The sequence below is a fragment of the Lycorma delicatula genome, chromosome 3, assembly GCF_047948215.1.
Source record: "Lycorma delicatula isolate Av1 chromosome 3, ASM4794821v1, whole genome shotgun sequence".
In the NCBI taxonomy this organism is placed as follows: Eukaryota; Metazoa; Arthropoda; class Insecta; order Hemiptera; family Fulgoridae; genus Lycorma; species Lycorma delicatula.
The window spans coordinates 100,194,312-100,217,696 of NC_134457.1; the positions used below are offsets into that span (position 1 = coordinate 100,194,312).

Sequence of the window (23,385 nt, forward strand, 5' to 3'; positions counted from 1 at the left end):
ACTACATAAGCTTCATAATGGTAACATTAAACCTGAAAGTTAAAGAAAAATATACTTCACCATTGGCGAATATCTAATTTGAAATCAATAAATTTTAGAAACTTGGATGAAAACAATACCAACTGACCGGCACGTTATGTCGTTCCACAATGATAATACAGTAATCATTGAACGATATATATATAATAAATCATGATTTAGTATTGACTGAAGCTGGTCTCGCTTAATTCACGTGCGGAAACTCTTTGTTTGACTTCATTTCACTTAGGTTGAGGTACTGCTGCTACATTGCTAGCAAATAGAGCGAAACCAGATGTATGTAGGCTTATGTGAGTAAACCGTTATTTTAAACGAGGGAAATATTTTTGAACTTATTATTTTTTTGATAATTTATTTACTTATTTATTTAATTAATATTCATTATATTAAATCTCCTTTTAATTATTAAGTTTATTATAAAATTAATATATAAATAAAAATGAAATTATATACGATATCGTATAATTGATGAGGCATTTAAAAAATAAAATTAATTTTATATATTATTTACTAAAAGTGGAATAATTAAATACTTTAAACTTTGATGTAATTTATTTTTCCTTTTTCTTAAACTTCAAAAAATTTGTTTTTATTCACTTGTCAACTGCAATAAATGCACTTAACTTTGATTTGTTAACATTAAATAACGCTAACAAATAAAAATACGAATAATGTAATAATAACATGACAGATCTTTTAAGCCCGATTTTAAATAACATTTATACAATCAACTATTTTAAAAAATTATTTATTTTTATAGAAGTACAGTATAATTTTTATTTTTCAGCTCATATTATAGAAGTTTTGCCATATTATATTTATATTATATTCAGATTGATGTATCCGAATTTTACACAATCTAATTAACAGCTGTTTGAGGAGTTCAATTCTACAAACAGGTATACACTGGTAGAAAAGGTTTAAGTTGAATTTAGAGTTTTTTAAGTAAGAAAGAGAGATTGTGGTAGACAATAGAATCAGCTTATACTACAGCGCGACACCTGACAGTTTCATTGGACAAACTGATGAGACAAATTGATTAATAAAATATGATAATCAATTAATAGCCATATAGACAACATAATATACAGATAAAAAACGAAAAATTGTTTAGTTTGTGTTATCTCAAATGAAAAAAAAGAAGCGAATAAAGAATTGATCAAGGATTGTTTACGTATTGATACGAGCAATGAACCGATTAGAAATCCGGGTGGTACGATCAAAGAAAATTTGATTTTTATTAGGTGATTCATGTGACATATCAAGCTCGGCAGCATGATATAGAAATGAAGACTGCTGTACTACGAGTACACCCAAACTTAAAACGGATTGTTAGATTTAAAATTCCTGAATTAGAACCTACAAAAATTATATCTATCGAGCGTTTTCGCTCGGTAAACCCCGTTTATAATTTATGATAATAATCGTTACATTCTTTTATTCAATATTATAGGTATGGTGTTATTTCGACATCGTGGAGGTGGTGACAGTGATGGTGGTGGTTCTTCGGGTGCAGTCCCTCGACTTCTTAGAGTATCTCCTCTTCGACATAGCCTTCGAATTCCTACGACGTCAGCATTACCTATGGATGATCCTTCTTATAGTAGCGATGCTGATTCTACTTTATCAATGCCTGATGATTTAGCTAAAATTGAAAAGAAAGGTCAGTTCAGTTTTTATTATTAATATACCTATGTGGTAGAGTATCATTTCAGTGTTTTAACTAGAAGATAACGGGATCGAATTCAGATCGGTCATAGCATTTCCATATTCCAAACGCAAGCTTAAAGATTATATAGTGAATTAATCATTTACATAAAAATACTTCTTGCGTAATACATACTAAGTTGATAACAGTGTAAACTCTTTACAAAAATTACGATTTTTTTTTCTTTTTAGTTTTTAGTGTCTTGTATTATTTTAGTATTTAAATATCAAGTATATATAAAATTAAGCTTTTTTGTTTTTGCTCAGAATATTTTTTTTGTATATTTGTATTTTGTACAAAACTGAAGTAATTTGTTTCCTTCCATAATTTGTCTGACATCAACTCTTTTACTCTCAAGAAAAAGTGCTTTTATCTCTTATCTGGTTAGAATTAATTTCATAAAATCGATTATCGGTATAAAAACTAAAGTTTATTGTTTTAAAATTCTCTTTAAAACTGACTTTTAATTCCTTTTTGACCAAAAAATGATTATCTTTTTATATTATTTACTCTACGAGGATGGATTATATCAAAATTCCAAAGGAGAGTAATAAACAGAAAGCTGAAAAAAAAAACACGAAAAATGCTTAAAATTTTTATTTCTACTCTGGATAGCTGTTTTGCAATTGTTTATTTTTGTGAACATTTTAAAATAAAAGCAAAGTAATTGTTTTGTGATTTACTAGCTGAATATACATGATTAGTTAAAAATTTTAAATCATAAAAAAAGAATACATTATGTGAAAGTATTTGTCAGAATTATTACCGAAGGTCAAAACCCTATCTCTTAATATTAATAGATTTTATCTATTACTTGAAAGAACATAATAAAATAATCATTTGTTAATCACGAAGTATTTGATTTATTAATAGCTATTTTTAAATATCAAAGTAAAAATTGTTTGATTCAGATAATTTTAATTGTTTTTTTTTTTCAAGGAGAGTATAAACATGTTTTATTGCGAACAAAGAACATACAGTGCACTTTTCAGTTCTTTGTTTTTATTCCTTTACTTATTAAAGGTTTTAAAACGATAATTTGCAGTTTATCTTTGAATGTAAGTAAAGTCCCATGTATATGTGATAAAATTGTGTATCCCTTGCATGCTAACACACATTATGAAGTTGTAACAGGAAATTACTCCAGGTGTTCACTATAATAACGGATGCAAAAATAAATTTAAAAAATCACGTAAAAAAAAAATCAGAAAAACCAGCTATGTAACACCGCCAATACTGTTATAAAAAAATCACATAACAAATTTATTATTCTAAGTTGTTTTTAAGGGATAATAATAATAATAATTTATATATATTATTTTTAATAATGATTACATTATTGTCATTATCTTATTTAAACACATTTTATAACTATTATTAAAAATTAACTATTTTTAATTTTTTTAAAATTAATAATAAAAATTTTAAATTGTAATAAGCAATTTAAAATTTCAATTTCAATTTTAAATTGTAATAAGCAATTTAAAATTTTTCTTACAAGATTGACGTTGTAGCTATTCCATTTTGTTGCTTTATACAAAGAATATTCTTAACATTTAGTGAAATAAAAGAGCTGAGAGAACCGTTTACATAAAGTAAAAATTTACAACTTAATGGTGGTATTCCGGTTGATGAAAAAAAATAATAATAATAAAATACCTATAAAAGGAAACATTTTTTGTATTAATAAAATGGAACAAAACTAAAAACAACTCGTTATGAGCAAACCAGCAAAACATTATTTTTCCATATAAAAATATTTTCAATTCTTAATAATTGTATCTTTAAATCTTAGAAGGATGTTTGATATTTATAATAGCATTAAAAATGAAAACTCATCTGTTACATTACTTGAAAAATCTCCAAATTTTTATTTACGTATATTTTAAAAATATTCAGTGCTATACTTATTATTCTTTTCTAATTAGTTTTACCAACGGAAAGTATGTAAATAAATTGATAATTGTTGAGTTTTTTACCAGAAAATGTTTATGATTTTTTTTTACCAAAGCAGATACCTTATAAAAATTTCTATTATTGAATCGTACAATTTTTATGGCTAAATTGATGAAACCTGACATTAATTTGATCAGCTGAAAGTTTTAATTTGTTAATGAATTAGTGAGCTAATTACGGCAGGAAAAAACAATAAAAATCAGAAGGGTTAATGTTTATAAAATAAGGCAACTCAAAGCTATGGAGTTGTCTTTTTTAAAGGATTAGCTTGATACCTTTTTTTTGTAAATGAAAAAAAGTAGTATGGAATTTACCAAATTGTACCAAAAGTACAAGCTAAAACAGAGTAAAAATTATAATAATGGGTATGGTAATTTTGTTATCGTAGATTTCGTGATATTTTCTCTACCAAATTATTTTTGTATGTTTTCCGAGCACGTAGGGAAAGAATTGTTTAAACAAACGCTATTTGCAAACAATTTTCGAAGGAAAAAACTCTTGGTATACGTAATTATTTTGTATGCTAATCTAGTACACCAATTAGCAGTACTAGTTCTGGTTTTAAAATTGTTTAATATGTAAACAATTTTTACATTCTTATTCTTTCTCATTAATATATTAATCTCATTTTTATGCTTACCGGTTTTATATTATTTAATAGTTATAAATAACTTAGAAAAAAAATAGATAAATATTTATTTTAAAAATAACTCTATTTCATATTTGAATATATATATATATATATATATATATTTTTTTTTATTTTAATAATAGCAGTTGGTTAGAAGGCATGTGAGTTTTACTACCCGGAAAGTTTGGTTGTTTTATACACAGTTGACTTTATAGGGGGTGGCCCAGAATAACTTAACATCTGGCGCGGTAAACCTCCTTCGTTGCACAAGACCGGCAATCTTGCTTTCCGTTACGGTGTTAGTATATTTATTGAAATAACGGCCTCTTCTTTCTGGTTATATTAAGCTGTTTTATGTTTATGTATACCATAATGGTGTGTATACACATACCATTTTTGAAGTGGTTGTCAATTAAATTTGGAAGTGCGTCCTTAAATAGTTCATACATAAGTTAAATATTCGGATAGATGCATTGCTAGTATATTAATTAATTAATTAAAAATAAAAATTACAATTTAATTTCTCTTTAAAAAAAATAATTTTCTTCTTTTTATTCGCTACTTATTTATTTATATGTAATTTTAAAACAAGAGATTTTACAGAACATTAATAATGACAATAATTACAGGTTTTAAACTAACATAATACCATAAAAAAATGTAAGCTATTATTGGAAACGCACGGATTGTTGCACGTTATTTCAAATTAACATATCCAAATAAATTATCTTTCCTAAAAAAAAAATTCTTCACTAATAAAAGGAATACTGCAATCGTGCGAATTAGCGTTCTTTTTTTTGTTTTATTAGTTACACCACCCGTGGATCTTTCAGTTAAGCGGGCGGATTTGTGTGTGTTTGTGTTTAAATTATACACACGATTCATCATAACTGCCCAAAATCGTTATGATAATTTAATTTGTATACTTGATTATAATTGATTTTGATATAACGTTTTTAACAAGCAAATAATTTATACATTATTAGTAAGTTAACATTTTAATTTTTTAATAAATTAAATGAAACACAAATTTTGTATTAAATGGAATTCATATCTTTTAGTAAAAATAATTGATGATATTACTATCACACCAGTTTAACTAATTAAAAAAATAGGATGATAGGATTTCAATCTAATATAGTATTACTCGTCAAAGTTTAGAAAGCTCATTATTTTTATAAAACTCGCAGTACTCAAATACAGAAAATTTTGAAAGTGGATATATTCGAAACGTGTGATTTAGTTATGACGAAGCTAAGAAAGGTAGATAATTATACTAAATATAAAATTTGTAAAGCTCAGTTGACTTTGTGGATTTACTAGACCGGCAATTGGATTGCTACCTACAATGTTCTTTTGCAGAATATTAGCAGTAACGAACACTGTTCAGACATCCTAGGTAGAACTACGCCGGTCTCTATAAAAAAATGGTACTTTAGGCTAATCGGGAATTTCTTTGTGTTTTTTTAATGGAAAGTTTGTAAATGAATCTACGGTTGTAAATGTATTTATACACCGCGTAACATTCGTTTTAGGTAGAATTAGAATATTTGATTGGAAATGGATTGTAGTATGAATCTACGATGTTAAATTAGTATGAAGTTATTCCTGTTGGTTTGACATCTCTAACAGAAAGTTCTTCAATTAAATAAAAATTATTCGTCAGTAATTTGGTAAAAGTAAATCTAAAGAAACAAAAAAATCGCCAAATGGTTTTCTAAGAAAAATAATATATCTATAAAAATGTTATGAACCAGTTTTTTTTTTAAAAAAAAGGATAATTTTAAAATTTAAATCATTAAGAAATTAAACAATACGTAATTATATTTTCTATAATTTTTTAAAGTTGTGGATATATCCAAAATTGTAGTATTATATACAACAAAATAGTGAGAATTTTTTTTAAAATCTCGCTTTGACATTTTTTAATCTTAAGTAACAACCCAAAATTCTACACTTTTTATTGAAGATAATATTAAGAAATACATTTTGCGAACCTTAAAATTTCTCAATTTTTATTGAAAGTTTAGTTTACATAATCCGAATATCATTTTTATGCAAAATTAAATTGTTTCATATTTACACGCAAAAAGATAGATTAACTATTTCTATTTTTATTATAAAATATTGAAAATTATGTATAATGAAAGATTAGTAGATTTTATTTTCAGTTTATGTTACTTAATAATTTATTCCTTTAAGCATAAATCATATAAATTTTGAGTTTTAAAAGATTTTTATATATAGATGTATGATACTGACGTTACGTAAATGTTTGATACTGAAACCATAACGTATTCTATAATAAGGGTTAGGAGGATAAAGTACTGAGAAATTTGTCGGAAGAAAATAACCTTGCCATGTCACATTTTTTTTTATAGTAGTTGGATATTTAGAAAAAATTAATTTTTTTTTTTGAAAAATACTTAAATATGTGAAATTCAGATGTTTAAGTATAAAAGGTGAGCCCTACATGAGACGCTATATCTTATCTCCCTTCAATCTGAAGGTTCCATAACATCTGAAACATTTTTGGGTGTACCATTGTGAAATATAAAAGGTTAAGAAATAAAGATAAAAATGCCAAAGGCAAAAGTAATATTTCATTAGACACTTACCTACGTCACAATTTATATCACTGACGTAAGAAACACTAGAAGCTACTTCTATCTCGCTAGGTTAATGTATGCACTTAACGTAATATTGAGGCTAATCATCACTACAGTAAATGTCATTAATAAAAAATGAAGCAACTTAAATAATTACCAAAACTGTAATACTACAAATTACACTTTCTTAAAAAAAATAATAAACATAAAAAAACACTTTGTGCTCTACCTTTTCAATTTCTTATCAATTTTTGTTAAATTATAGTAATAAATAAAAAATGACTCCACACAGTTGTAGTTTTCTTTCTGTAATTATTAAATAACTTAAGTGACTGTGTTAGTTCACTTTTCAGTGCGATTTGAGAGCGTTTCCTTTATTACTTGCTTCTGATTTCATTTTTATTTATTTTAAAAAGACGGATGTAAGAAAATATTTTTACCAAATTTTTTTATATATAAATATTAATTAATCAATTTCTTTAATAATAAATAGTTATGTATTTTTTACAAGAAAACAAAATCTTTTCGACTACAAAAAATAACTTAAACAATAAAATCTTAATCTCCGTCATATTTCTGATAATTTATTAGGATGGTAGGGTAGAAAGTAAATTAATGCAAGTATGTATTTTACAGCTTTCCAGAGGTCCATGGAACATTTAAGCAGTCTAGATTTTATTAATTCTCCTTTAAATAGAATATTTTAGATATTTTATTAAACGAGAAGCGGAATTTAATCCTTTAACCTCAGCCTTAAAAGGCGTTTATTGGTCTAGGGAACATGAACCCGTCAAAAAAAGGAAAAATTGATCCAAAAGAGTTCGTTTCTTGAAGAAACGATCTCCCTTATTCCCCGGGGAAAGTGGAAAATATATAAAAATAAAAAAAATTAACCATTTTTTCAATGGAGGTAATTCCAAAAGTAAATGTTGCGTTTTTCACATATATTTTTTCAATAATCTCTATTTTTGGTCGTCTTAAAAAGAAAAATTATTATTTCTGTACAGTTAGGAGATTATTCATCTTCTTTAGACTATCTGTACAATTTAAGAGAGATGTACCAGCAAAATCTTTATTTGAATCTACAATGAGAAGCTGGATAAATTACAGAACAAGTTTGTGTGAAGAAAAAAATATTAAATGTAGGAATAAATTGCTGATTATATTGTCGAGTGCGTAATGGTTTGTGTGCTGTTTTGATTATTGTTTGAGTGGTGTAATGTCTTGTATGTAGTTCATTACCTGGCCACTGAGATAGATATTTGGAATGGGTTCTTGGAATGCCATGTACTTACTCTCGGATTTGAAATGCGACGTTCTAAGTACTTTGTCGTCCACAAACGTAGTTTAAAATAAACATGCAAAACTCGTACACTTCGATGAGGAAATACTTGTGCGTTTGTTTATAAATGAAAAATTTACATTTTACACTTTCAAACTGTACGCTAAGAATTCCGTCCCGCTTAAAATCATAAATGTTTGGGGTGCGGTATTTTTATTAGTTCTGTTTTAAGCTTCGTGCTATAGGTTCGTTTGTGTCGCAAGAAATAAAATTAAGTGATGCCATATTAACCAATAAAAATAAAAAAGCATTTTCCATGGTGTTTTTACAGTCAGTTGAAAAACATCAAAAAAGTGTAAATCAAAAGAAATGTTTAAACAAATGAAAAAGTTATAGGCATATTAACTTTCTAAAAGAATTACGGGTACATAATTCTAAAGATTTTAAAAAATTACTTGAGAATAAATAATGATGTTTTTGACGATTCATTAAATTTAGTTTGATCTTTGTAAAAAACTACCAATGCGAACACAGATTTCAACGTTGATTATTTTCTCTTAAATTCTGTTCAAAAACTGCCGTATATCGCCTTAACTTTATTCACAACAAAATTTTAATCTGGATTAATATATATACTTTCTTTTACTTAACTCGCCAGTTCTTCGTGCGTTGTCATTTTTAAATAACGGTTCGTATAATCTTTACTGCCCTGCCCATCTTAATAAAGAATTTATGACAAATTGTTTAATCCAGTGTATCGTATCTAAAATCTGAAATTATCTAAAAAATAAATTGGTTGGCAACCCTATGCCAATCAAAAAAAAAATGTAATATTTTTTTTTATTGACGCAGTATGCCCACTTAGCCATTAGTTTAGAGCATTTTTTGGGGTGGAGGTGCGATTTTATAAATAATTTTTTTGCAAATATTGTAATTTTTTAATCGTTAAAAAATGTGCCTAAGAAAAATATTAGTTTATTTAGACGAAATCTCTAAATACTGAGGGTAATCTTGTTTTTAAACTTCATCCCCGTGACTTTTTAAGTTGAAAATTTAATAGCATCAATGCTCCATATATAGAAGTAATTTGACCAAGTTTGGTCAAAATCGGTCCAGTAGCTCTGGAGGTATAAGGTGATTTAGAGGTCAACACCGAACACACACGCGTACATACGAACATTAACATCTGGAAAATTTCTATCCGATTTTTTTGGGTTTCTTAGGTGTCAAAACGTCAAAATCCGGTGAAAACCGCATATGCCCAAATTGGACCGATACTTCCCTTCTAGAGCTATATCTCTGCTATCTAGACGGGAAAGTAAACATTATACATACATTTAAATTATAATTATTAATTAATTTTATTTTCTATAAAGAATAAAATAACTAATACAATATTAAATACGAGTTCGATTAAAAAATAACGAACAAAAAATTAAATTAAACAAAGCTCTGTCTTACTAAAAGCGGTCGAATTTTTAGTGACGAATTGACACACTCAAAGTCCGTGTTCCAATTATCCCAGTAATAACAACGCATAAAGTATGTGGTGCATGAATCACATTAACACACGATCTTGTACGCATGCCCTCGACGGTTGAATGATAGTACATTTTCGTTGTAAAAATTAATTCTTGTAACGACTTCTTACTATGTAAAATATATACTTTATTATTTTTTTCAACACACATCTTCAGAAGTTTACACAAAGCTGACTGAATTATTACATTTTTTTAACCTATTTCTAAATTAGTTTTTTGTACAGCGTTAAATAAAAATGTTATTTAAGACTGGAGACACATCTAATCGTGACTGTAATTAATTTAAATAAAGAAATATAATCAACTAGATATTTCATATTGTAGAATAGACACTCAACTCGTTAATATTTTCTGTAGAAGTCGATGATTACTATCATCAGTTAATTTTTCTTTCTCTTTTCTTACGTATAAGTGCAATTTAAGTCTTGAGGTTTGCTATAATGAGCGTTAATGTTTTTTTCATTATTTTCAGCACAAAACTATTTAAATTTAGAGTTAAATAACATGTAGTTAAAGTAGTAATTATATTAAACTTCTGTATGAACTACATTTATAAGGAAACAGTTACGTTTACCGTCATAATGAGAATACAAGTTCGTTAATTAAATGTAATATTAAACTTTAAAAATAACATAGTTTTTGCAGATATCTCTTATAATTAATTTTTAGAATTTAAAAATTACTTTTGTTTATCGTTATTCGAATGTAATAACCAAACTTTTATTCTTTATTGGTATAGATATGAATACAATTAAATTAATGAAAAACTAATTTATTGGGGCAAATTTATTTAAAAATAAATTTAGGGTAAGTTTGTTTCTGTAAATCTAATCAAAATTTGAATTACAGAGTAAATTTCTCATTTTAATTTTTGAAAACTATAAAAAATTTAAATCAGGATTCCATTATTGTATTATTTTTGGGATTCATGTTAATATAAAAATTGTTAGTGTTCTTATGTATTTTTTTTTCCAAAAAAATTAAATGTTTGTAACATGTCTAGATCGTTGAGTAACAATCTTAGGAATCTGTTTTGTATTGAAATCAATAAAATTCCCAAAAGTGTTTCCTGAACAAATTTTGGTTAATGACTTCCAAGGGATTTTAATACATGAATTAATTATATTATATAAGTTAAATGAAGTGCAATTATTAGTTTAGTTTAGTACGATTAATTATATTAATAGAAATATTTTATTTTCAATTTACTTTAAAAATAAATGTGGAATTTTGCCAGTGTTTCATTTTTAATTACTAAATAATTTTTTTATTATAAAAGAAAACGTCCTAACAAAATTTATTTTCAATACGATTATTATCTAATCCTTACTTTTATACCCCGTGATTTAAAATTAAAGAATGAAAAAAATTTACTGCTGAAGATCCAGGTTAAAATATCAGAAAAATATTTAAAAATAGATTCTCCAAAACCAGTGTTTTTTTTTTTTTTTTTTTTTTTTTTTAATGACCTGCAGGTCATTTATAGGAATCCTAAACTTGAAAACAGTATGATGAAACGTTTTTCTCAAAAACAAATTTACCCAATACAAAATACAACAACAATTGTACTAGGCTAGCACGATTATAAGGTTTAATTCATCCCAAGGGTGAAAAAGAAATTCACGTAAGAGTAACGCTAAAGACGCGAAGATAACAAAAAGATTTCAGACAGGTGGCGGAATATCAAACGAAAAATGCAGTAATAATATTTTTATTAAAAAAACTATATAAAAGTTTTATCGATATTGCATTAGTCTTTCATAATTTTTAAAGACACCTTTATAAAGACATGGAGCTTTAGTATTAACCCACAAGAGATTTGAATGTTATCCAGAATTCTAAAATCACATTTTTAAACTTTTAAGAGAAAATAGAATGCATATTGAAAAAGTTATAAAATATTTAAATATATATTAGTGTCATTACTACATTAATGAAACGATGTAATATTTACAGAAAAGGTTGAAAAGATCATACAGAAAGGATACGTGAATCTCTGATCTGAACCACTTACAGAGTATAAAAGAAATAAAGAGATCGCTATAAAGCCAGATAGGTTTTTAGAAGAAAAAAAAATTTGGTCACATAGAGATGACGGTAGCAACCTGATAATTTTTTTTTATGAAGTAGGTTATGACAAAGACCTAATTTTAAATTAAGACATATTTTAATCTGATAAGTAATTTTTTTAAAAGCGTATCGCATGGAAATAGAAAATGAGAACGTTTCTAAAAGGTACATTAGTCGGCCTCAGTTGGTGTCTTTAGACTCCACGTGAAAGTGAGGAGTGAAGTCTAGAATTAGGATTTTGAGCGTGTAGGCAAAAGTACAATCTTAAATCCACTGTTACGCAGATGAAATTTTCCCCTATGAAGTTATACATTAACACACTTCTTTATAATGACCAGCTTTGTTGTGAACAAAGCTAATAATTTTTTTTCAGGTATTTTATTTATTGTTTCTTTTTATAGTTTTTGTGTTTTAGATGTTTTAAAACAATTAATTGTGTGTAGGAGAGAATGTAAAGCAGTAAGAAATTTATTTTTTTCTAGTCAAGAAACAGCGCCACACCACCTCTACATAATTTGTAATAATTAATATTACGTGTAGACAAGTAAAATAAACAAAATGCAGCCAACATATATACATTCATGTAAATTTATTAGCCGTCAGATAGTTTTTTCCCTTCATTTTGAGTTCCGATATTTAATTATGAACTGATACTGTTTAATACATGTTTATGAATATAAAAAAATAAAATAATTAATATAATTATAGATTATCGAACACAAACAAGGTTAGTGAAAGGAAGAAGTTATTATGTAAAATGCCTGGCATAATATCAAAGAAATGTTTTTAATCAAATATAAATAATATATAGGTTGTACATAAAATTATATCAAATCTGTGATTACGTACAAGGTAACGCACAACAACAATAGTTCGCAATCGACTTCATTACATGCACGGAAAACGCGTGCATGCAGCATATTCTTTACACGTTAACATTTTACCTATATGGACCTTTGTGAAAAAAATAAATAAATAAAATATTGAAAATAAGCTGTGGGAGTTAAAGGCGTTTGTAATTTATTATTATTTAATCATACCATGTTGTAAATTAAATACAGTATCATGTTCGCATGTTCATAAGCAAATATGATAGATTTATATCTAAAAAATTTATTTATTTTTTCACTGTTTTTATTATTCTTTTAATTCATTACGCCCACAGAAAAAAATACCTTTAAAAATTATTTTACTTAATAAGTCACTTCCATTTTTACAGATTTCTTCGATTTTAATCTTTTTAGCATTCCAAAAAAATGGGCTGATGAGAATTATCATTTTTCAAAAATAAAATTAATAATTATGAATTTTGAGGAAATTCTTTGAATAATTTATAAATATTAATATTTAATTAATTATAACTTTAAAAAAATAAAAATAACCTTTAAAAAGTAAAACGTATTATAGAATCCAGTTCTTTAAATTTACACTCTGAAAGTCGTCACCAAATTATAATCAAATAACCGACAAAGCGTGTGTTTGGCCTCTAATTCAAAATATGAAATTTGTAGTAAAATTGAGTTGTATTATATTTTACATTTTAGTACCTTTTTGCAGACAGTTTTATTTTTATATATTTAAAATGTGGATAGTTTGCTAAATAAAATAAAAACTCTTGTATAATAAATAAAAAGTTCTTTTTTGAGAAATTCCAAGTGTTTAAACCAATTCCAAGTATATACCTTGACAATTTTTAAAAAAATGTGAAGGAGACGAAGAAACTCTTTTTAGAAACTACAGAGTGTCCGTCCCATATAGAACGCAACCCATCAATCGCTCATCCATGAAATTTCAAAAGTCAAGCTTACTCCCTTACTCGTTACTGAAATGGACTCGTCCAACATCTGAACATCGCGGCGACGCAGTAGAACACTACCGATAGTAACAACAATGCAATCATAACGTTCAGTGTATTGCTAGAGACAAGATGGTGTTTTCGCTAGATGAACGTGTTTTCATTGTTGAGTTGTACTTCAGTACTAAATCAGCGGTTGCAGTGCAAGATTTATTTCGCCATAAGTACCCAGATAAACCAGCTCCTAACAAAACATCAGTATTGAGGTTAGTTGCAAAATTTAGAGAGACCGGTTCTGTGAATAACAATGAACATAAAAGATCTGCGTCAGTGTTCAATACAGATACAGTCACTGAAATCAAAGACTGATTACTCGCCTCGCCAAATAAATCGGTCAGACCTTTGTCTTCTGAAATTAATTTTCTAAATCAACTGTTCATCGGGCGACCAAACAATTACAATTATGACCTTATCGCATTCAAACGGTTCATCAACTTCTTGAGCCCGACAAAGAAAAACGGCTACAATATTGTCAACGGTTCCGTCGATTTCTGCGAGAGGGAATTAACGTTATGGATTCGTTATTTTTCGCAGATGAAGCATGGTTTCATTTGGATGGCTACGTAAACAGCCAAAACAGTAGAATTTGGAGCGCTGAAAATCCCCACGTTTATCACGAAAAACAATTACACCCGCAGAAGTTGGGCGTGTGGTACGCGATATCGCGGAAGAAAATAATCGGTCCTATATTTTCGAGTACACCATTAATGCAGAACGATATCAAGATATTTTATTTCAGTTCATCGCACTCTTGGAAGAGGAAGACAGACACTGCTGGCTACAACATGACGGCGCGACATCGCACTACGCAGGTTCAACTTCTGATTTCGTTGAGGAAAAAATTCTGATTTTCGTTGAGGAATCGTGTTATCGGGTCGAGACTTGTGGTCACCAAGATCTCCAGATTTCACTGCTGCGGATTTTTTTCTACGGGTGTACCTCAAAGAAAACTTCTACAGCAACAAACAACGAACACTTGAACAATTGAAAGTCAATATTGAACAAGCTGTATTAAATATCCAGCCACAAACTTTGAAAAAGTTGCAAGAAACGCTGTAAAAAGAATTGAAGCTTGTATTCAAGAAGATGGCGGCCACTTCCAACATTTACTCTAAATGTAAGGTAATGGATGGTAATAATAAAAATTACATTTACATTTACACACGCCTTTTTATTATTTCAATACCTACCAATATAAGGTTGGGTTGCGTTTTATATGGGACACTCTGTATTATAGAGCACGAGATAAAACTGTTTACAATGCAAAATTATGTACTTATTTTTTCCAAAAACTTAATTTCTAAAAAACAATTGCTTGAAGTTTTTCGTGAAAATACTTAGTAGATTTTCATAGCTGTACATAATTACTCTTTGTATATTTACTTACCAAATAATGATAACCACAAATTAAAATAACTTAAAATATTTTATGTAATAGTTTAATTTTAAACAGATATCTAAAGTAAGCTTATTAAATCGGATCAACAGATAAACTTCATTAAGAAATTAAAAAAAGAATCAGTGAGGTCATACATTTTTTTGTCCTAAGATATAACACACAACACAGCATATATATGTTTGTGTGTGTGCGCGCGCGCGCGCGCGTTTGTAAAATCATTCAGATAAAATTGAGGATCTTTTTCTTTTTTTAACTCTGTTAAAAATACATATTTTCTTAACTTTAAAAAATAATTTCAATAAAAATATAAATTTTAATTGTTTCTGCGAAGACTAAAACATTATTATATTACTGACTTTTTTTTAAAGTTTTGCTTTTTTTCACTTCGAAAAATTTAAGTTTGAATATTTATTTTATCAATAATTTGAAAAAATTGTATATTTTTCCCAAATTATTGCCATTGTTGACTAGGAACACTTTTTAATATATATATAATAAAGGTATTATTACATATTTAGTAAGGTATAAAGTAATAAAATAATAATTTTTTTAGAAAATGGAACCGACTTGAAGACCATATAATGTGATGTACGTACATAGAATTACATGATTCTCACTGTCCTGGGAATTATATTTTGTTATATATACTGTATATTGGGTCTGAAAGGTTTAAGATGAGATATCTCGATTTTTGACGATTTTATTAACGGTGCTACTTATCTTTAGCGGTAACTCACTCGTCTGCCCTACAGAAGACCCATGTAACATGACGCATTAATATAGAATATCAGGATTCCCACTATTCCTACCTACCCGCCGAACGGCGGGTAGGTAGGAATAGTAAATAGAAAATTGAGGTAGAAATTGAAAAAAGAAAAAAATTCTTTTTTCAATTTTCAGACCAATTTTTTGTGTATAAAAATTTCTTCAACATCATGGTACCACCGCAAAAAGCAGCTGCGTCGATTGTATAAAGATTTATTTCAATCGGATTAATAGGAAAAAAGTATGAGCGAACAAATAAAAACAATTTTACTGGTCGAATACGTAATCTCCTTTTTTGAAGTCGGTTAATAACCCATTGCTAAAAATTGAAAACGTAAAATTTTTTATTAACTTGTACTCTTAGAATTTATAATTTATTTTTTTCATTACTTTATTTTCATAGAACGTTATTAGGACAAGAATTTGTTTTCAGCCTTCATTAAAGATAAAGATAAATTTTTAATTTTTCTGAAGGAACGTTTGATTCAAAAATAGCCCTAACTATCGTACTTTCAGTGAAAGTTTAATGAATTCTACTATTATTAAAACAATAATATATTATTTACGCGTATTTCTTATTATTGCATTAATTTAAATTTTAAGCTCTATGTAAATGCCATTTTTATTTTACTGTGTAGCATTTCAAAAAAATTACGAAGTATATAACAAATAAAATAGAAACGAATGTAAGTAATATATATATATCTTCACGCAAAAGCTGTTCTCAATAGGGTTTTTGAACTGTGCTACATCATCTTAACATCATATCTTAGTATACGTTTGTAAATTCTACAGCAGTTTTAAATATTCTTTGTCATGAGATCAATACTTATGAAACAGGCTAAACAGCTTTTGTACGAACGTTGTAATATGAAATAGCTAAATCAGTGAGAAAAACTTAAGTAATTACATTATCCTTTAGTATATTTAATGATGTTTACAGAGTTCCGTGCACATAATGAAGCTTGGATATAAAACAATATTTTGACCTTGGGAGTAAATATTTAAAATTACCATAATTACGTCTACTTTTAATTTCTTACCTCTAAAATAGAATCATTTATTTAGGAACTAATTTTCATCAATTTTTTTTCTAAATCCACTAACCCAGCTTCCCAGTATTTGTTTATGTGCAATTTTACGAGCATGTTCTGCGCTATAATTTATTTTTATGTATGTACTACATTATATTGCATATAATTGCAATAACGTTTATTGCAGTTTTACCTATAATTATATGAAGTAAAAGAAAAACCACAAAAAGAAAATGATAAATAAAAAAATTACAATAAATAAAACTATGAAAGATTTATATTCGGTTTAGTGTTGATTGTGTATGTGTAATGTGCCAAAACTATAATGTTTACAGGCGACTTAAAATGAAAAGCAAATTACTTTCAAAATCGGCTTACCCACTACAAAAAATAGCTAGTATATCTTGCCAGGCTTAATATGGAAATTTAGAAATGAAATAGTTTCCTGTTTTCTATGTTGAGCTGAATATACTGATGCAACGTGTAAGATATCCACTGAAACAAAATCCTTTAAGTGTCGTCACCTTTACTCTGTAACCTCGAAGTGGCTTTCTTCTTATTCTGTTTAGCCTCCGGAACCTCCGTCAGGATTTCTTCAGAGGATGATATGTATGAACGTAAATGAAGTATAGTCTTGTACAGTCTCAGGTCAACCGTTCCTTAAATGTTTAGTTAACTGTAACCCAACCACCAAAGACACGACCTAGTATTCAAATCCGTATAATAGTGACTGCCTTTTCTCGGATTAGAACTTGGAACCTCGACTTCGAAATCAGTTGATTTGCGAAGATGCGTTCACCACTAGACCAACCCAATGGGTTAACCTCGAAGTGGTTCGTGGTAATATCATTACTTGCAATGAAAGCAAAATTCAAGGCTAATATACGATTCTTTACATGCGTCATAGCTTTAAGAGAGACTGGAACAGATAGTTTAAGAAATAAATTAATATATTTCTTCCTTTAGGAAAATACAGATCTACAAGCAATTTAAACCTACAGCTTACTAAAAAACTAAGATTCGCTAAAGAAAGCAATATATCAAATTATTAATTTTACCTACTATAGGTTTTCGCTTTTTGGACAAAGTACTATAATTTTGTAATTTACTATTTAGTCCACGATTAAGCAATGTGAAAAATCATAAGTGTCCAGATTATTTGATGGAACAAATTTACCCGGGTCTTGTAGTCAGCTTCGTTCCTCTCCTTTTTACTTCCTTGAACGAAGTAAAGGAAGTACTGTAGTTGCGAAAAATTTCGATTTTTAGATTTCAACGGAAATATCAATTTTGACCATCCCTGAATCCAGTTTGACTAGTTTCGGCGTGACGTCTGTACGTACATATTTACGGAATGTAACTAAAAAACGATCAGCGATAGAATGTTGAAATTTTGGATTTAGGACTCCTGTAACATCTAGTTGTGCACCTTTTGATCGCAATCGACTTGGCCAAAAAAGTCCAAAAAATCCAAAAAATTGGATTTTGGACTTTTTTTAAATGCAGTAATAAGGCCTCATTGAGAGATTTTCAACGATATATCATAAGTGGTACTTATTTTCATTGGTTTTACAGTTATAGCCAAATAAAAGTTTAATTAATTAAATATTTGAATCTTACAAGGGGGAGGCACATCGGTTCGAATCCGACTTCATTTCCTATTTTTAACTTTTTTCTTTTAATTTAAATATATTGATTAATTAATAATTATTAACCTCTTATTGTAAAAAAACAAACCAATTATAAAAAATAATAATTCAATAACAATAATATATATATGTATATGTAGAAAAAATCAGAAGTTATTAGTGAAATAAAATTTTATGTACTTTTAAAAATGTGTATATGCAATTTAATTGGCGTACAAGGAAGTCATGTGGTGTCCATATCAGTTTTTTTTTTAATAATTATAATATATTTATAGATTGAGCCAACGTTCAACTGACCAGGAAGTGTGTTTAATTATTCCTAAAAATTCTAAGCTATTTTCTCTTCTATTTAAATGTGGCTTTTTGAAACTACTCGTGTATTTAATCTTAAAAATGAATTTAAATAAATTTGGAAAAAGTAAACATATTTGGATTATTTTAATAAAATATAAATTATAAACAATTTTTAAAATAACTGCTTATTAGTTGCCGATTAATAAAGTCTTTGTTTTTATGCGGAAGGTTCTGGGTTCAAATCCAGATCAGGATCGGAATTTTTCACAGATATGAATAATGCATATTATTTTTGCATGTTCAAGACTATCCTTTTGAGGTGAAACTACGACAAAAAATAAAAGAAAAGGTTTAAATTCTTAATTTTTGAAAATATGGTATACTTAACGTAGCAAGCGTGCTACCGTTGTAGAAACACATCTATGTCAATTGGCACAGGTTTTATTAATTTCGATTAAGATTAGTGCTACTGTTATTTTCCTTTCGCTCTACATTTTTGATAACAACCTCTCTTGTTTCATGTTTTAGAAATGCTTTATTTTTTCAACTTCGTTTCAGAATGACTTCCATTAATATCAACATAATTTTATTTTGTTCAGCTGTAGTTAATTTTTTTTGATGCCTTTGCCGTAATTTGAAAAAAAAAATACTTTAGTTTGATTCTAGGTGGAAATATTTTACTACCAAATATTAAGAAGTTAATAGTAAACAAATGATTTATCATTTAAAATTTTATTCATATGATTCAAAATTAATTTAATTATAATTTTAAAAAGTTAATTTATAAAAAAAATAACTTATAACTTTAAAAAAAATATTGTAGTACGAGAATCAAATGGTTTGACTTTTCTGTTTTGCATGCACTAATAGCTAGAATCAAATGAATAGAAAATAAATTGGATACTTTTCATGTAAATGTCATTTACATGACTAAAACAGTAATAAATGTAAAAAAAAACTTGTAATTAAGTTTGTAAAATATTTAAAAATATCATCTGCTACTTCCGTTGTTGTACTTTTTTATGTTTTTGGGAATGTAACCCAACAAAAATAGTTGGAAATTCAATTTTTCAATTCAATCTAGTTCTATTTGTATATTTTTGATTAATAATTCATTTTTATTGAAAATAATTAACCAAAATTATGAATTCTTTTTTTAACATTTTTAAAAATAGTTATTTTTAATTTTACGATGCGTAGTTAAATAAAAAATACAAAAAACTGATTATTTCTATACTTCTTGCGGGGGACATAATGAAAATTCAACGGTGAGACTTATTTTGTGTTCTTGAAGAATGAAAACTTTTTTTCACTTTTTTCGCTCCAATGTTTAAGAAGCATTAGGTAGAATTAATTAGTTTGTTTTTTTAGAAAATAATCCCTAATAGTGATAATAAATTTAAAAAAAATAACTTTCTAAAATAATTTTCTATCAAAATATACTAAATAGTAAGGGCTATAAAAGAATTACGATTTTAACATTTTAAATACAATGAATAACTTACGAGATGGATTTAGATTTAAAATAGGTTAAAAAAATTGTTTTTGTTACCACATGCGACTGGACTGGGATGGGCAAAACATTTTACAGTGGTTTAAAGGCCTACTGATGTAGAATCTGCAGAAAACTCCCATTAACTCTTTTTCTGAAGCTACAGCTAAAAACAGAAAGATATATGATTTGTGTGGGTGGGAGTAAATATTAAATAAAACGTTTTGGTAAGTTGTCATCAAAAAAGTTCAATTATTGTAAAAAAAGTTTTTGTTAAAGTTGCCCAGTAAAGGTTTAAATTTAATTTCGGCCAAAATACCCGCCATCATTTATTAAATTCTTGCAAAATTTAAATACGTTCATTCCCCCGGATAAATATATATGTACATGTATAAACGTCCGTCTGTCAAAAATAAATTATTTTGACTGGGAGCATTGGAATAAAATTTTACCGCAGATTATTTACAATTTATTTAAATCTACTTTTTAAAAATGCCTTCTTTAGACACAAAACTTAAAAAGGACCGATTTTTTTAGGTTTTTTTTTTACCGATTTATATCATTTCCCCTTATAGCTATACCAGCGTATATTATTTCTACAGCCGAGAAAGTAAAAATGGTATACAATATTCATTTGTAACCTAGCGCATTAGAATGCAATATATTAGTTTACATCGATCTGTTGGTCTTCTTCTTGAAGAAAAAAAACAACCTAAAATTGAAATGCCACACTCAAAACCTATTTAACAAGTATATAAATATTTTATTAAATTAATAATAAATTAATATTAAATTAAAAATAATTATTTGTTTGCAAGAAAAATAATTAAAATTGAAAGGATAAATCAAAAAAAAATTGGAGAACTTGACAAAAGTGATGAATAATCTAAAAGGAAATGCAAATCATTAAACACAGACAGGAAACGTTACTGTCTGCAGTAAAATGAATTGATATTAAGGATATTTTAGGGAAAAACTTTTGATGATGATAAATTAGTTAAAAATGTATGTTTTTTGTGATTTAAATTAAATTTTTTTCATTAAAAATAAGAAATATTTTCACAAACATAAATTTAAAAAAGAAATTGATCTGTTATCCTATTCTTGTAAACTGCTTTAGATATCTTATTAATTTATAAATCAAGAAATAATCGATTAATTTAAAATTCAAATGATTATTATTCGTATTATTATGGGAATAACTGCACGAGTAATAAAAGAACGAAAACGAGTTTATTTTTTTATTTTCGTTTCAACTGAATGCACATTTACTGAGAAATTTAATTTGATTGGAAGGTAATATACGTATTTATAACTGTTTTTTATTCTTTTTTTCCAGCAATTATAGGTCATTGAACTAAGTACTTGCATGTAAAAATAATGAGTCATTCGTTTTCTATAGAGATCATTACATTTGTTTATTATGTTGTTTTTAATTCATTTCATTGAAAATTAATAATTAGTTTAGAGTTAATAATACAGCAAATAATAAACACGGAAACGTGATTTTCAAAATTTTTCTTTTTTTGGTATTAATTTTATTCCTTCATAAAAGATGGATTTTACCAATCTCCTCTACTATTAATTTACCTCTTGAAGTTTTCAGAATATACAGATATTTTATGGCACTCTAATATTATACATTGACATAAAATTTAAATATAATCTGAGCATAGAAACACTTGTTATCTCTAAAAGAAGTAAAAAAGATTGCGTAATATTTAGGAATTAAAACATACATAAATAATAATTATATTTGGAACATTTCGTTTTCTATAAATGCTCAGATTTTTTTTCCAGAAACCCCATCCTAATGTATACCTTATAAAATTCTTCTTTTTTCCCTAATACCCGAAAAATATTAATAATAAAGTCTTGTAATGTAAATATATATTAGTAATAGTTACTAATAATTGAAATGAAAATTCCCCCTCCCTAAACAGAGCAGGTACCTAAGATACTGTGTTCCACAAAAATATGAATTTGTTGTTTTATTCAATCTATATCTGATTTTTTTTTAAGAATGTGTCTGGTTTAATATTGTGGTACAAGGGAACAGTTGTCAAAGGTCTTAATTGGAGCGCTTAATGTTAATTTTACAATCACCAGAGCGAAGGTATCATTTATGTAACCGAATATTATTTGTATTTCGGTGAGCTTAGCATGCGAATGTACAACTGTTTATTTAGATTAAATTAAGAAGGCAAACAGAAATAATTTCACACCTCATTTACCTCTTACTAAGATCAAATTGTATGTTTGTTCTCCTCAACAATAGCTGTGCAATTTTCGTGCATACGTTTATCATTCATCAGATCATCTTCAGCTAATTTACGGCAAGTAGCACAAACATACATACATATATAATTAATTTTATATGCTTAATAAAATTAATTACTAATAGTTCAGACGGTGTCTGATTTGGGTTGGATGTTATCTATATGATCGCTAATGTTTGCTTTAATACCTCCAGAATATCGTCAGAAATGATTATTTTGTTATGTGCTAGTTGTAAAAGGTGTGATAAATTTTTATTAAATTAAATGAAAAAAAATTGAAAAAATATCCATTTTTTCCCTATTTCCCTAGATAATTCAAAAAATGTTCGTTTTAGAGAAAAGACTGAGAGAGAAGAAAGTTTTGTTATTAAATTTTACACACAATATCATTGATTGAAAATCGAAAAGTACGTTATTATTGATTCAAAAATAGCAATAACGATCAATAAAATAAAAAAAACAAGATTTTGGGGGAAATTTTTTCGAGTACTTATACATATCACCTTCAAAGAACCTTTTGATACGATAAAGCAACACGTCAAATCTCAACAAAAATTCTCTGACAGTTTTTGCACAATACTGTTGATAATGTTGCAAACCAGATTTTTCCAAAGTGTATAGAGCCTGAAATAAATTCTCTAGAAAATTGAAAATTGAATCACATAAAAGAGCGCTCAAATTTTCAAATGCATTTTTGAAAATTTAAAACGGTTAATTAGGAGAGCCTACGGAATTTTTCAAACATACTTACAATTTTAACAAACAAAATTATTGCATTTTTT

General features: G+C 27.1%; 1 protein-coding gene across 2 annotated transcripts in view; it reads left to right on the forward strand.

The window, feature by feature from the left end:
• Positions 1-23,385, forward strand: part of LOC142321824 (uncharacterized) — a 202,316-nt gene that overhangs the window by 68,936 nt on the left and 109,995 nt on the right. The window contains exons 1-2 of one of the 2 annotated variants that reach the window (XM_075360253.1): positions 205-329; positions 1,493-1,702. In XM_075360253.1, coding sequence (XP_075216368.1) covers positions 314-329; positions 1,493-1,702 — 226 coding nt within the window. In that variant the 5' untranslated portion in view covers positions 205-313. Of the gene's footprint in view, positions 1-204; positions 330-1,492; positions 1,703-23,385 lie in introns of those variants that run through there. The other variant, XM_075360254.1, reaches the window with a different exon arrangement.